The following is a 15,645-nucleotide window of genomic DNA, read 5'->3' as shown; positions in this document are numbered from 1 at the left end:
AATCATCTCATTTTCCATAATATGTCTTCAGTTCTATAAAATGAGAACAGGAAAACTAGAATACAGTGGACCCCCGGTTAACGATATTTTTTCACTCCAGAAGTATGTTCAGGTGCCAGTACTGACCGAATTTGTTCCCATAAGAAATATTGTGAAGTAGATTAGTCCATTTCAGACCCCCAAACATACACGTACAAACGCACTTACATAAATACACTTACATAATTGTTGCATTCGGAGGTAATCGTTATGCGGGGGTCCACTGTACAACCATATATAGCATACGAAAATACGCTGCAAATTCGTTGTTTTAAACCAAAAACACGGTCGGAATTTTTTTTCTCGTTATGCACTGTATGCTGCAGGATTTTTTTTATACTGCGCACACTGACCACATAGATCCATTCTTTCATATGTAGGCCTACCAGCTTTCTCTGGCTAGATTTGAAGGTGCTAGAATTTATGTGTACTAGTACGGCACCAACCCTGGTGTGCAAGCTGTATTAGTACGGCACCAACCCTGAAAGGGTTAATCAAACTCTCATGATATGACAAATAAATAACTAATGTCACTGAGTAGTAAATAAACAGTTGTTGTAACTAAATACCAGTATTGAAAGGTAAATAAATGGATACAAGCTAGGGACTTACTGCCTTCATGCTGGGTAATTATCTTAAGTTACATAAATGGAAAAACTTTCGTTTTTCTTTTTAGGTCACCATGCCTTGGTAGAATACGGGCACTTTGTTGAAAAAAAATTATTTCAGCATGATACAATGTTTGTAGAGATGGGTAACATTGAGGAGTACATGCAGAAAGTCTATTAGCTATGCAGAACATTTCTGGCAAACTTAAGTTTAACTTAAGACTACAATGGCAATAACTAATTAATTGCTTATATACAGTAGAATCCCTGTATCCACTGATTTGTTATCCACAGTTTCAATTATCCATGGTTTACTGTGTCCCAAAAATTCCTCTTAATTTTGCATAATAATGGGCCCCAGGTGCAAAAGTAGAGAAGCTGGCAGTTCGTCTATGTCTAAGAGAAGCTGTGAAGTGTTTCCCATCAGTTAAAAAGTGATACTTCTCCACTTATTGTGCATAATTTATCAATTAAACTTTATAATAGGTATCTATAGAACTTATATATAGGGTTTGCTACTGTCCGTGGTTTCGGTATCCATGGCAGGTCCTTGGAACACATTCCTGCTGATACAGGGGTCCTACTGCTTATGACATCATTAAGGGCTCATAAATAATAAATTTAGGAATTACAAGGATCACGACAATGAAGTTTAACCCTTAAACTGTCCAAACAGATCTATGTTCACATGCGTAGTGCTCCAAAAGTAGATCTACGTTTTTTTTACATATTTTCAAAACGTAGACCACAGTTTTTTACACGTTTTCAAATGTAAAAAAACAAAACGCAGATCTACATTTTTTTACATACTTTCAAATGTTGAAAAAACGTAGATCTACGTTTGGACAGTTTAAGGGTTAATGGGCGGATCCTTGACTAGTTGCCCATGATGGTGCTTAACCTAGTTAGCATAAACAGCATGAACACACATTGGCAATACAATAGCTCATAGAATATAAAAAATATTAGTTACAGTTAAATTAATTTTAAAATATTCTGAATAATTATAATAATATTTAGAGAATATGCTAAATATTTATGGTAAGTATTGTTTTGAAATTAAGTTTAATGATTCTTGCAGGTCCACTTCAGCTGTTGTATTCTGGCAATGGGCAAATCAATCCTTCAATGCTCTAGTTAATTTTACCAATCGTAATGCTAAGTCTCCTCTGAGTGAAACTCAGTTGGCTGTAGCATACGTGTCTGCTACAGGTGCAGCTCTTGCAACTGCTCTAGGACTGAAGAGTTTCTTGGCTGGAAGAGCATCAACTCTACTTCAGGTAAAGATATTACATTTTTAACACACCAGCTGTCTCCCACAGAGACAAGGTGACCTGAAAGAAAAGAAATGAAACTGTTTCCTCTTTTCACATGTAGTAATTTATATAGGTAATTTTTTTTTCAACATGTTGGCCATCTTCCACCGAGACAGAGTGACCCAATAAAAGAAACACTTCCACCATCATTCACACATAATCACTATCTTTGCAGAGGCACTCAGGCACGACAGTTTGGATGTCACTCCAAACAGTCATGTAACATATCTTTCAACACACCGGCCGTATCCCACCGAGGCGGGGTGGTCCAAAAGGAAAAACAAAAGTTTCGCCTTTTAAATTTAGTAATATATACAGGAGAAGGGGTTACTAGCCCCTTGCTCCCGGCATTTTAGTCGCCTCTTACAACACGCATGGCTTACGGAGGAAGAATTCTGTTCCACTTCCCCATGGAGATAAGAGGAAATAAACAAGAACAAGAACTAGAAAGAAAATAGAAGAAAACCCAGAGGTGTGTGTATATATATGCTTGTACATGTATGTGTAGTGTGACCTAAGTGTAAGTAGAAGTAGCAAGATATACCTGAAGTCTTTCATGTTTATGAAACAGAAAAAGGGACACCAGCAATCCTACCATCATGTAAAACAAATACAGGCTTTTGTTTTACACTCACTTGGCAGGACGGTAGTACCTCCCTAACTAGTATTTATTTTATTTATCTTTCAATACTGGTTCTTTTTAAACTTAGTAATTTATACAGGAGAAAGCGTTACTAGCCCCTTGCTTCTGGTATTTTAGTTGACTCTTACAACACAAGTGGTTTACATAGGAAGAATTCTGTTCCACTTCCCCATGGAGATGAGCAGAAATAAGCAAGAACAAGAACCAGGAAGAAAACAAAAGAAAACCCAGAGGGTTATGTAAATACAGTGGACCCCCGCTTTACGATCAACTCCCAATGCGACCAATTATGTAAGTGTATTTATGTAAGTGCGTTTGTACGTGTATGTTTGGGGGTCTGAAATGGACTAATCTAATTCACAATATTCCTTATGGGACCAAATTCATTCAGTAATGGCACCTGAACATACTTCTGGAATGAAATAATATCGTAAACCGGGGGTCCACTGTATATGCTTGTACATGCAAGTGTAGTGTGACCTACTGTAGCAAGATATACCTGAAACCTTGCACGTTTGTGAGACAGAGAAAAGACGCCAGCAATCCTACCATCATGTAAAACAATTACAGGCTTTTGTGTTACACTCACTTGGCAGGACGGTAGTACCTCCCTGGGCGGCTGCTGTCTACCAACCATCCACCTAGGGACAGATATTTATCTTCTTATTTATTTATCATATTCATATTGAGCTTAGGATATTTTCCACCTACAGTGGTTTACTGGAACATAACCCGTTTGTAAGGTGAGGAGCACCGGTAGTCATGTCTTGATTAGTGGACATTTTGACTTATTGCAAAATAAATTAATACTAATTTTTTACTCCAAACTCTTCAAATTGTGAGCAGAAATTACATATAATTTGAATAGTGTGAATTTGATTAAGGCGACCACTTTAGGGGATTCACTGGGTGCCAGATCAACCAGACTGTGATGGATATGTGGGTTGGTAGGCCACCAGCAACAGCAACCTGGTTGACCAGGCAAACACCATACAAGCCTGGCCCATGGCCAGGCTCCAAGTGTAGTAAGATTCAAAACTCACCATAGGTGAAGGTAACATTTGTTTGTTATAGGGGTAATACATTCCAGGTCCCAAAATACAACAACTTAATAAGGAAAAATAAAAAATTTTAGGAAAAGTGCATAAATGTACATTTAAACTTAGGAATTAAAGAATATCATTAATGTTGTAATAAAAAAAATAAATTAGTACAAAAAATAATAAAAAGTACAGTACAGTAGTCCCTCGTTTATCGTAATTAATCCGTTCCTGGAGGTGTTACCGTTATTGAAATTACGATTTTCGAATCAATTTTCCCCGTAAGAAATAATGTAAATACAATTAATCCGTTCCTGACACCCAGAAGTATTAAAACAAAAATTTTTTTACACGAAATATAGATGTAGTACATAAACAATACAATGGGAAATGATGAATGAAACATTAACAGCATAACACTTACCTTTATTGGTGATTCTTCTTAGTGTATGGAAGACTGGAGGAGGAGAGAGATTGAATTACTGTTTGGAATGGGAATCCCCTTCCACCAACACCTCGGGTACCAAGTGCTTTTCTGGGGTTACTTCTCTTCTCTGTTTCTTAATGCCACTAGGACCACCTTGAGAGTCACTGGAGTCCTGTCCTCTCTTTAAAACTTCCCTAAAATGGGCCAAGACTTTGTCACTGTACATGTTGCCAACATGGCTTGCAACAGCCTTGTCAGGGTGATGTTTCTCCATAAATCTTTCCATCTTACCCATTTCAAAAATCTCCTTAATTTCTGAAGAAGGCACCTTCTTCCATCTCTCTTCCTCCTCCTCTGCAGCAAGATTCTAAGCTGCGAGATGTTGCTGTTCCTGCTGAAGCTCTTGCAGCTCCTCAGTGGTGAGCTCTTCGATGTGGTCTTCCGCCAATTCTTCCACATCCTCCAAACTCACATCCAACCCCATGGAACTCCCCAGTGCCACATTAGATTTAACAACAGACATAGGCTCATCAGGGTCAGCCCGAAACCCTTCAAAATCCCTCTTGTCGACACACAATCTGGCCACAATTTTCTCCAAGCAGAGTTCAAAGTCCTGGTAGTCACTCCCTCCCAAGCTGTATCTGTAAGGGTTATGCAATGGAGGATGCTGAAAGTGTTCTCTCCAAAAATCTCTTAGGGTCAAGTGAGTGTCTGAGGTCACATTAAAGCACCTTTGAAACATTGCTTTGATGTAGAGTTTTTTAAAGTTTGCAATGACCTGCTGGTCCATGGGTTGGAGGAGAGGAGTGGTATTGGGGGGCAAGAATTTTACTGTGATGAACCCAAACTCCTCGAAAATTAGGTCATCCAAATTTGGAGGATGAGCAGATGCATTGTCCATTACTAGGAGGCACTTGAGATCCAATTTCTTTTCCAGGAGATACTCCTTCACACTAGGGCCAAACACTTCATTGAACCACTCGACGAAAATTTCCCTCGTGACCCATGCCTTACTATTAGATTTCCAAAACACACACAATTTACTCTTCATAACATTGTTTTTCCTGAACACTCTGGGATTTTCTGAATGGTACACTAGTAATGGCTTCACTTTGAAATCCCCACTAGCATTAGCACAGAACATTAGCATCAGCCTGTCTTTCATAGGCTTGTGTCCTGGCATTGCCTTGTCCTCTTGTGTAATGAAGGTCCTCTTTGGCATTTTCTTCCAAAAGAGGCCTGTTTTGTCACAATTGAACACTTGTTCAGGTTTCAGTTCTTCAGCCTCTATGTACTCCTTGAATTCCTGCACATATTTTTCAGCCACTTTGTGGTCCGAACTGGCAGCCTCACCATGCCTTACCACACTGTGTATGCCAGTACGGTTCTTAAAACTCTCAAACCAACCTTTGCTGGCCTTAAATTCACTCACATCACCACTATTTGCAGGCAATTTCTTTACCAGATTGTCTTTCAACTGCTAGCCTTTTCACAAATAATCGACGTCATAAGACTATCTCCTGCTAATTGTTTCTCGTTTATCCACACCAATAATAACTTCTCAACATCTTCGAGTACTGGTGATCTCATTTTTGTCAGCATATTTACCCCCTTTGCAACAACAGTGTCATTGATTTCCTTTTTCTTGGCCACGATGGAACATATGGTTGTATAGGGTTTGTTATACATCCTGGCCAGTTCGGCCACACTTACGCCACTTTCATATTGTTCATTGATGTTTTTCTTAAATTCAATCATATTTCTCACCTTCTTTACCAAAGGCTTGGCACTAGGAGCTTTCTTTGGAGCCATGGTAGCTTATTTAGTGCTTGCAAGCTGTGGCATGCAAAGAGTACGTAACCTTTATTCGGCGCATGGACACACCCTCATTTACAGGCTATCTCCCCCAACCAGCGAACCAGGTTGCTAAGAGTTGATGATGGGGCCCCATCGTTCAACTAGTGACCAGGTTCTAGCCAATAAGAAGGTGGGATTGACAATCGCAGAGGTTATGTGGATACCGCTCTCCTGTCTGCCCTTGTCATTCCCATTCTAGAGCTGGTTGAAGCACGGTCTGCTATCTTGTGGCTTCTAGTTCTGCCTTGCTTACCGTGGAGTGCACTATATTTATCACTGTACATAGTGTACATATTGCTGTTATAATTGGTGAAGGATAATATAAGTCTATACTTTTTCTACTGTGTTTATTTGCTCCCATTACACCTGGGATAACAGGCCATTTGAAATCCTAGGTTGTAATATGGGTAGCCTGTCCGAGAGCTGGACTTAGAGAAACGGTTGAGCTTAGGGTGAAGCTTGTAGCAGGAACATTGTGTAGCTTGCTGTTTCGCTTCGCTTTAAAAAATTTTGCGTGTCAGTTGCTTATGATCAGCCTTGCTATTGTGTGATCGTTCAACAGCTCGCTACTAGCTTGTTCAGTGTGCTCGCTTCGCTACGGTCAATCTTGTGTGCAGTCGGCTTTGCTTGTATGCGTATTCTGCAATCGTACTGTGCATAGCTAAGCGTGTTCTGCAAATTAACGTGTTACGTTGGGGTATTCGTACTGTGCATAGCGAATAACTTATGCCACCTAGACGAGTCAGACGCCTGGTGTCGGCATATACTTTGCATAACCTACCTAAATTGTCCCTACAGCGTTGTTGGCAAATTGCTCGTTCCATTGGCATTCCCTATAAACGCACTCTCACAGCTGCGCAACTGCGTTCACTTATTGCTGACATACTTATTGAAGAAGAGATGGCACATCAAACTCCTCCCTCTACGGGAGCTAGGGAAAAAACTACTATGTTCTCGCAGGAGGAAGATGATACACCTACGGAGCAAAATGGTCAGTATAGTGCAGCTGGGTTGTCTCAGGGTGAATCAGCGTCGTTGGCACTTGAGCTGGCAAAAATCACGCTGGAGCAAACTAGGGAACAGAGAGCATTCGCAAGGGAAGAATTTGATAGGGAAAGAGAAAGGAGGCAGTTTTCGCATTCTGTAAACGATTTCAGTTTACAAAAAGCAGTACAGCTTGTTCCCCGCTTCAATGAGGCCGAACCAGAGCAATTTTTCGAAAGCTTCGAAAATCAGGCTCGAGCCTTGAGGTGGCCGGAACAGCACTGGGCAGCGTTGGTTCATACAGCATTATTGGGTAAGGCACAGGAATTTACGTCGGTATTAACTGACGCTGAATTCTCTGATTATCAAGTAGTGAAGACCACAGTGTTGGGAGCATATACATGTATCCCAGCTAAATATCGTAAGACCTTCAAATTGAACAGGCGGCAGCTTGGTCAATCCCTGGTGGACTTTGTGAGACAGCAAACCAAAGCTTTTACCAGCTGGTATAAAGCGAGTGGTGTCTCTAACTTTGAGGAGCTGGTGCAGCTTATTCTGATTGATAACCTGCTGGAGTCTGTGGGACCAGAGGTTCGTGTCTTTCTGCAGGATCGTGACTTAACCACTGCATTGGAGGCGGCCAGGTTGGCTGATACCTTCGAAACGAACCGCTCCTTGTCCGAGCGGTCCCGTCTCTCTTTTCAACAGTCTGGCGTGAGCAGAGATCGACAACATTGGAGAATGAAGTGCCAGCCGGAGGGAGAGCGTCTACGTCATCCAACCAAGTCACCTGGTGAGCCACGCTTCTCAACATATGGTCCCCCTGCGGAGAGGCAAACTACTTATGGAGCATCTCGACAACAATATCCAGAGAGGCACCAGCCAGAACGACACCACTTGCAACGTCATCAGGGAGTAAAGGGCAAGCCTGTCGTCTGCTTCAGATGCAATAAAGTAGGTCACATCAGTTCCAACTGCCCCCAAAAACCTCAACCCATCGGGAAAATCTCTAATATCCCTAGTAACATGTCCCCTAGAGAAGTAGAAAAAGGTATGGCCCCTTATTATTGCGAAAGTCTTATTTCCCTTCAGGAAAACTCAGAACCAACTAAAGTAAATACCTTTAGAGATACTGGAGCATATTGCTCACTTGTCAGAGAAGGAATATTACCCCTTTCAGAGAATACTTCCTTGAATTCCTCAGTTTTATTGGAAGCTTACGGAGGAGCTATATATTCAGTTCCTTTGCATAAAATTTATGTACAGTGCAAATATTACACTGGGTACTTGACTGTAGGTATCTCAAAAGGATTTCCCATGAAAAATGCCATGTTATTACTGGGTAATAACATTACTACTGTTACTTCGTGTCCTGAACCTATAATGATTAATGCTTCTCCAGTGTTGGCCATAACTCGGGCAACATCCCAAGGGTTGTCTGGGGAGAATGTTGACCTATCCTTGGACGACTCCGATCTCGGAATAGCCACGTTGTTTTATGAGACACACCGGCCGGAGTCTCGTAAATCAAGTGAACAGACCCCGATCAAGCCTTCCTATTCCCAGGTTGCAGGATTCCCAGATGTCTCTGTTTCCATGCCCGAGGGACTGTCCTTCCGGGAGGAACAACGAAAGGACCCTTCTTTAAAATTCGCTTTTGAGGCAGCCATGGGTAAATCCTCTTTGGGTCATCCAGTCAAGTATGAATTAAAAATGATTATTTGGTATGCACTGAGACTGGTAAGGAGATAGAGGGCCGGCAATTATACGACAGGTTAGTGGTTCCAACCAAGTATAGACCTCAGATATTAAATATAGCTCATAATACGTCATTAGGAGGTCACTTAGGAATTACAAAAACCTTGTATAGAATCACAAAAGAATTTTATTGGCCAAAATTAAAGAAAGATGTGAAGAATCATATTAGGTGTTGCCGAGAATGTCAGCAAGTTGGAAAACCTGGACATTCCATTAAACCTGCACCTCTCCAACCCATACCTGCTGATGGAGAACCTTTTGCAGATTTAATTATAGATTGTGTAGGTCCACTACCTAAGTCAAAGTCTGGAAATCAGTATTTATTTACAATTATGGATAAAGTAACCAGATATCCTGAAGCAATCCCTATGCGTAGTATCAATACTAAAGCTATTCTCAAAGCTTTAACAAAATTCATTTCTTGTTTTGGCATTCCTAAAACTATACAAAGTGATCAAGGTACTAACTTCACTGCCAAAGCATTTAGGGAAGTATTAACTAGGTTAGGGATAATTCACAACTTATCCACTGCCTATCACCCTCAGTCCCAAGGCGCCTTGGAAAGATTCCACCAAACATTAAAAACAATGATGAGAAGTTTTTGCATGCACTTTCCGACAGATTGGGATGAATCTCTACCGTTGTTGCTATTCTCAGTACGAGAGACGGTGCAAGAGTCTACAGGGTATAGTCCGTTTGAGCTGATCTTTGGGCACAATGTACGAGGTCCTCTTCGGGTGCTCAAAGAAGGATGGATGGGAGAAGACGTAAGCTCAGCACTCTACAACCCGTCTTCAAGGTTGCAGGTGGCACGTGAGTTAGCCACGGCTAACCTAAAGATAGCTCAAAGTAAGATGAAACAGAGGTATGACAAAAGTGCAAAATTCCGCTCCTTCTATCCAGGAGACAAGGTGTTGGTGCAGGAACCTATACCTGGCCACACCTTGAAAGCTAGATTTACGGGACCTATGCAGATAGTAAGTAGATTATCTGATTTAAATTATGTGGTAGCTCCCATTGGTAAGACCTCAAAAACAAAAACTTACCACATTAATCAAATCAAGGCCTTTCATACACCAGATAAAGTCCCAGTAATGACTCTGTCCTCTACCTCTGAGGACGACTCTGACTCTTTGCACTCTATCTCTGAAATTAATACTAAACTTTCCAATTCTGTCCTCCTCAAGGATCCTAGCCCTTTAATGGATGGATTATCTGAAATACAAGCAACCAATTTAACTGAGCTTCTACAGTCATATCCTAATATTTTTTCGGATGTGCCGAAAAAATGTACGTTAGGTTACCATGATGTAGATGTGGGAAAATCTAAACCAATTAAACTCTCCCCCTACAGAGCTAATCCTGAAAAGCAAAGGCTACTTCAGCAGGAAGTAGACTTCTTGTTAGAACATGGTTTAGTGGAGGAGTCATCTAGTCCATGGGCTTCACCGTGCATCCTAGTAAAGAAGGCTGATGGAGGGTTTCGTATGTGCACAGACTACCGTAAAGTGAACGAGGTCACAATTACAGATGCTTACCCTCTTCCTCGTCTGGATGACGTAATTGACTTTGTGGGTAAGGCTACTTTTGTGTCCAAATTAGATCTCCTTAAAGGTTACTATCAGGTACCTTTGACAGATAAGGCGAAGGAAATCTCTGCCTTCGTAATTCCAGGAGGTCATTATCAGTATACAGTTACCCCCTTCGGAATGAAAAATTCCCCCTCTTCATTCCAGAAACTCATCCATCAGGCTATTAAAGGACTTGAAGGCACGGCAGCATACCTAGATGATATTGTTGTGGTGTCTGATACTTGGGATCAACACCTACTTAGACTTAAAGCTCTGTTTGAGACCTTTAAGAATTCCCAATTAACAGTTAATTTATCTAAATCTTCCTTTGGCCAGGCCACTATCACTTTTCTAGGCCATGAAGTAGGTAGTGGTAATGTTGCACCTAAACTTGCTAAAGTTCTTTCGATTAAAGATTATCCAGTTCCTCATGATAGGAAATCTCTTCAACGTTTCCTAGGCATGATAGGATTTTACAGAAGATTCTGTAAGAATTTCTCAGATATTGTAGCCCCTCTTACCTCTCTTACCAGTCATAAAGTTCCCTTTAATTGGACGTCAGATTGTAACACTGCTTTTAATAAAGCAAAAAGATTATTGTGCTCTGCACCCATTCTCCTGTCTCCAGACTTCTCCAAACCTTTTTCATTACAGGTTGATGCTTGTGAGTCTGGGGTTGGGGCGGTACTATTACAAATCGGGAACAAGGAGTTGCAGCCTGTAGCATACTTTTCAGCCAAGTTCCAGCCACATCAGAGAGCTTACTCTACCATTGAAAAAGAAGCCCTCGCGCTGGTACTGGCTTTGGAACATTTCGATGTTTATGTGGGCCAGACATCGCAGGTGGTCACAGTCTACAGTGATCACAACCCGTTAGTCTATCTCCAAGCCATGAAGAATCACAACACAAGGCTTATGCGTTGGACGCTCAGGCTGCAGCCCTACAATTTCAAAATTCAGTACATTGCCGGCAAAGAAAATGTGTTGGCAGACTCTTTGTCAAGAGTCTAGTTTAATATTTTATTTAGGTTAGGATGTATTTGTGGTAACCCCCCTTTCAAGCTCTTTTTTTTTATCCCCTGATGTGGGGTTTTTTTTTTTAGTGAGGGGATACGGGCTACCGTCCGCTTGTATCTTGGACCTATGTTGGCCTATCTGACTGCTGTCTCACTCTGAGTTTAGGGTTTGGCTTTTGGTCACTAGGAAAGCTGAGCTCTATCTAAGAGTGGGATGGTGGAGAGGATAGGCGGTCCCATTATTTTGTGCCATGGCGGCACGGTTACCACTGGGAGGTGGCAGCCTAATCCTGAGCCTTCTCGGGGGTGGGGGTGTGGCATGCAAAGAGTACGTAACCTTTATTCGGCGCATGGACACACCCTCATTTACAGGCTATCTCCCCCAACCAGCGAACCAGGTTGCTAAGAGTTGATGATGGGGCCCCATCGTTCAACTAGTGACCAGGTTCTAGCCAATAAGAAGGTGGGATTGACAATCGCAGAGGTTATGTGGATACCGCTCTCCTGTCTGCCCTTGTCATTCCCACTCTAGAGCTGGTTGAAGCACGGTCTGCTATCTTGTGGCTTCTATTTCTGCCTTGCTTACCGTGGAGTGCACTATATTTATCACTGTACATAGTGTACATATTGCTGTTATAATTGGTGAAGGATAATATAAGTCTAAACTTTTTCTACTGTGTTTATTTGCTCCCATTACACCTGGGATAACAGGCCATTTGAAATCCTAGGTTGTAATACAAGCACTAAAATGGATGGAATATTATGAAATATTTCGTAGGGGCAAGTGAGGGGACCTTCGCTCACTGGTAAACAATACCACACTGGCTGGGTAGGGAGGCCGCCCCGGCTCACAGTGTGCGTACTTGTCCCGGACAAACTACTATTCATGTTTTTATGAAAATATCGCCATGATTTCCAAAATTTACGACTCTCGAACCCTACGATTATCGAGGGACCACTGTACTTTATCCTAGCTTAGTGTTGTTGAGCATGCAGGACAGGTGGCAGAGGAGAGAATTACAGTGGACCCCTGACTTACGATATTAATTCCTTCCAGAAAGCTGTTCTGGTGCTGTTACCGAACGAATTTGCTTCCATAAGGAATATTGTAAATTAGATTAGTCTGTTTCAGACCCCCAAAAATACACTTACAGAAGCACTTACAAAAATTATTTTTTTATTTATTATCACACTGGCCGATTCCCACCAAGGCAGGGTGGCCCGAAAAAGAAAAACTTTCACCATCATTCACTCCATCACTGTCTTGCCAGAAGGGTGCTTTACACTACAGTTTTTTAACTGCAACATTAACACCCCTCCTTCAGAGTGCAGGCACTGTACTTCCCATCTCCAGGACTCAAGTCCGGCCTGCCGGTTTCCCTGAACCCCTTCATAAATGTTACTTTGCTCACACTCCAACAGCACGTCAAGTATTAAAAATCATTTGTCTCCATTCACTCCTATCAAACACGCTCACGCATGCCTGCTGGAAGTCCAAGCCCCTCGCACACAAAACCTCCTTTACCCCCTCCCTCTAACCTTTCCTAGGCCGACCCCTACCCCGCCTTCCTTCCACTACAGACTGATACACTCTTGAAGTTATTCTGTTTCGCTCCATTCTCTCTACATGTCCGAACCACCTCAACAACCCTTCCTCAGCCCTCTGGACAACAGTTTTGGTAATCCCGCACCTCCTCCTAACTTCCAAACTACGAATTCTCTGCATTATATTCACACCACACATTGCCCTCAGACATGACATCTCCACTGCCTCCAGCCTTCTCCTCGCTGCAACATTCATCACCCATGCTTCACACCCATATAAGAGCGTTGGTAAAACTATACTCTCATACATTCCCCTCTTACATAATTGTTCGAGTTGGGAGCTGTTCGTAAGTCGGGGGTCCACTGTATATTGAGATGTGGAAGGAGTGAAGTCATCCTTCCTAGTCCTCTTTGGTGACTGTCCTCGGGCAGTTCTTCTGTAGGATCGTTGTGAATTTTTTAATATTTTTAGTTTTTAGGGAAAACTGTTTATGTAAATAGACAAATAACCTGCACATAGAAGTGAGGAGCTTAGGACGATGTTTCGGTCCGACTTGGACCATTTACAAAGTGTGACTTTGTAAATGGTCCAAGTCGGACCAAAATGTCATCGTAAGCTCCTCTCTTCCATGTGCAGGTTATTTGTGTATTGTTGCAGTCACGGTATTGTGCCTTTATTAAGTTATTTGTTATGTAAATATTTGTTTATAAATCGTGTGTTATAGCGCACCCTGCTGTAAATGAATACAAGTTTCATCTCCAAGGTAATTATTTTTGCACCATTGTAAAGTTGAAATATCGTAAGTCAAACTATCCGAGGTCAAGGAGCGCCTGTATACATTGTCATACTTTGTATCATTTGTATTATTTTACTTCTGGGCTTTACCCGATCCTCATTTTTTTTCAGAGATATGTTCCCTTTGCTGCTGTTGCTGCAGCCAACTGTATCAACATTCCTTTAATGCGTCAGAACGAGCTTGTGAACGGCATTGTTGTGTGTGACGAAGATGGTAATGAGTTGGCCAACTCAAGGGTGAGTTAAGATAATTTTTATAGCTAACTCGATAAAACCTTTTTTATCTCTAAAACCTCCATTGAAGGAAAGGGGTTGGGGAGGGTTTGGTGCTGGTTAAGGACTCTTGCCGCATGGAATCGGAGCTGCCTTCTCTTTGCTCTGATCAAACCTGATTGTGTCTCATTCCCAGACACTATACGAGTGCTATGTGTTTACTGCTTCCCCATGAGTACAATAATATAATACATGTAATTGGTAAACAAACCAGGGAACGGGTGGTGTTTAAACCCATGGCAAATGAGTGCTATAACTCACAGGCCCGTCTGTTAACCACTGGGCCAACTGCCTCTGATAAGATTTATCCAATTAGATATATTTCTATACACCATAAGAAGGTTAACATGGGCCACCACTGTGACCACAAATGCAGTTATTTTACAGATGAAACCCACAACAGTGTGGCTGTGTCGTACTCTAACTCAAGTCCCTTCTAAGATGCTATCATAACTCGCAAGACAATTTGCAATTGTGTTATGATTTTGTGAGTCCAAATGTGGTAAGGCAAAATGTGGCAGTTAATATATAGTAAATAAGTAAGTTTATTTAGACACAGGTACACGTAAATACAGTTATCACACATAGTGTAAATTACCCACTGGAATGACCAAAGAAATTCAGACAAAGTGACTTATTTCTGTTGTGGTCCTTGAATAATTTACAGGCAGGCCCCTCTTATACAGCAGGTTAGGTTTTGGACTACTGCTGTATAGGAGTGCCCCTCTTATGCAGCAGGTTAGGTTCTGGGCTACTGCTGTATAGGAGCACCCCTCTTATACAGCAGGTTAGGTTCTGGGCTACTGCTGTATAGGAGTGCCCCTCTTATACAGCAGGTTAGGTTCTGGACTACTGCTATATAGGAGGGCCCCTCTTATACAGCAGGTTAGGTTCTGGGCTACTGCTGTATAGGAGTGCCCCTCTTATACAGCAGGTTAGGTTCTGGGCTACTACTGTATAGGAGTGCCCCTCTTATACAGCAGGTTAGGTTCTGGGCTACTGCTGTATAGGAGTGCCCCTCTTATACAGCAGGTTAGGTTCTGGGCTACTGCTGTATAGGAGCACCCCTCTTATACAGCAGGTTAGGTTCTGAGCTACTGCTGTATAGGAGTGCCCCTCTTATACAGCAGGTTAGGTTCTGGACTACTGCTATATAGGAGGGCCCCTCTTATACAGCAGGTTAGGTTCTGGACTACTGCTGTATAGGAGTGCCCCTCTTATACAGCAGGTTAGGTTCTGGGCTACTGCTGTATAGGAGTGCCCCTCTTATGCAGCAGGTTAGGTTCTGGACTACTGCTGTATAGGAGGGCCCCTCTTATACAGCAGGTTAGGTTCTGGACTACTGCTGTATAGGAGGGCCCCTCTTATACAGCAGGTTAGGTTCTGGGCTACTGTTGTATAGGAGTGCCCCTCTTATACAGCAGGTTAGGTTCTGGGCTACTGCTGTATAGGAGTGCCCCTCTTATACAGCAGGTTAGGTTCTGGGCTACTGCTGTAAAGTGAAACAGCTTTTTTTTTTTCACTTTCAGAGGCATATAAATGCCTGATAAGATGTTTACACTATCATATATCAAGTGAGGAATATAGCTAGGTCTAAAAAATACATATACAGTACACACATTACTTACCGTAAATTACTTCCATTCTTAGTTTATATTGAGTGGTGAATATATTTATTGTAGGAAGTCTGAATAAATCAAGAATGGCTATAATTGAAAACTGCTGCATTAGCGAAATACCTTAAAATGAAGTGCTGTAAAGCAGGGCCTGCC

At 41.9% G+C, this 15,645-nt stretch overlaps 1 protein-coding gene across 4 annotated transcripts in view; it reads left to right on the top strand.

Moving 5' to 3' along the window:
• Positions 1–15,645, top strand: part of Sfxn2 (sideroflexin 2) — a 38,660-nt gene that overhangs the window by 15,146 nt on the left and 7,869 nt on the right. For 3 of the 4 annotated variants that reach the window (XM_070105118.1, XM_070105119.1, XM_053800251.2), the window contains 2 exons: positions 1,729–1,927; positions 13,712–13,837. In XM_070105118.1, coding sequence (XP_069961219.1) covers positions 1,729–1,927; positions 13,712–13,837 — 325 coding nt within the window. Of the gene's footprint in view, positions 1–1,728; positions 1,928–10,897; positions 11,298–13,711; positions 13,838–15,645 lie in introns of those variants that run through there. The other variant, XM_070105120.1, reaches the window with a different exon arrangement.

Source organism: Cherax quadricarinatus, chromosome 97 (genome assembly GCF_038502225.1).
Source record: "Cherax quadricarinatus isolate ZL_2023a chromosome 97, ASM3850222v1, whole genome shotgun sequence".
Classification (NCBI taxonomy): domain Eukaryota; kingdom Metazoa; phylum Arthropoda; class Malacostraca; order Decapoda; family Parastacidae; genus Cherax; species Cherax quadricarinatus.
This window is presented reverse-complemented; position numbering and strand designations above follow the sequence as displayed.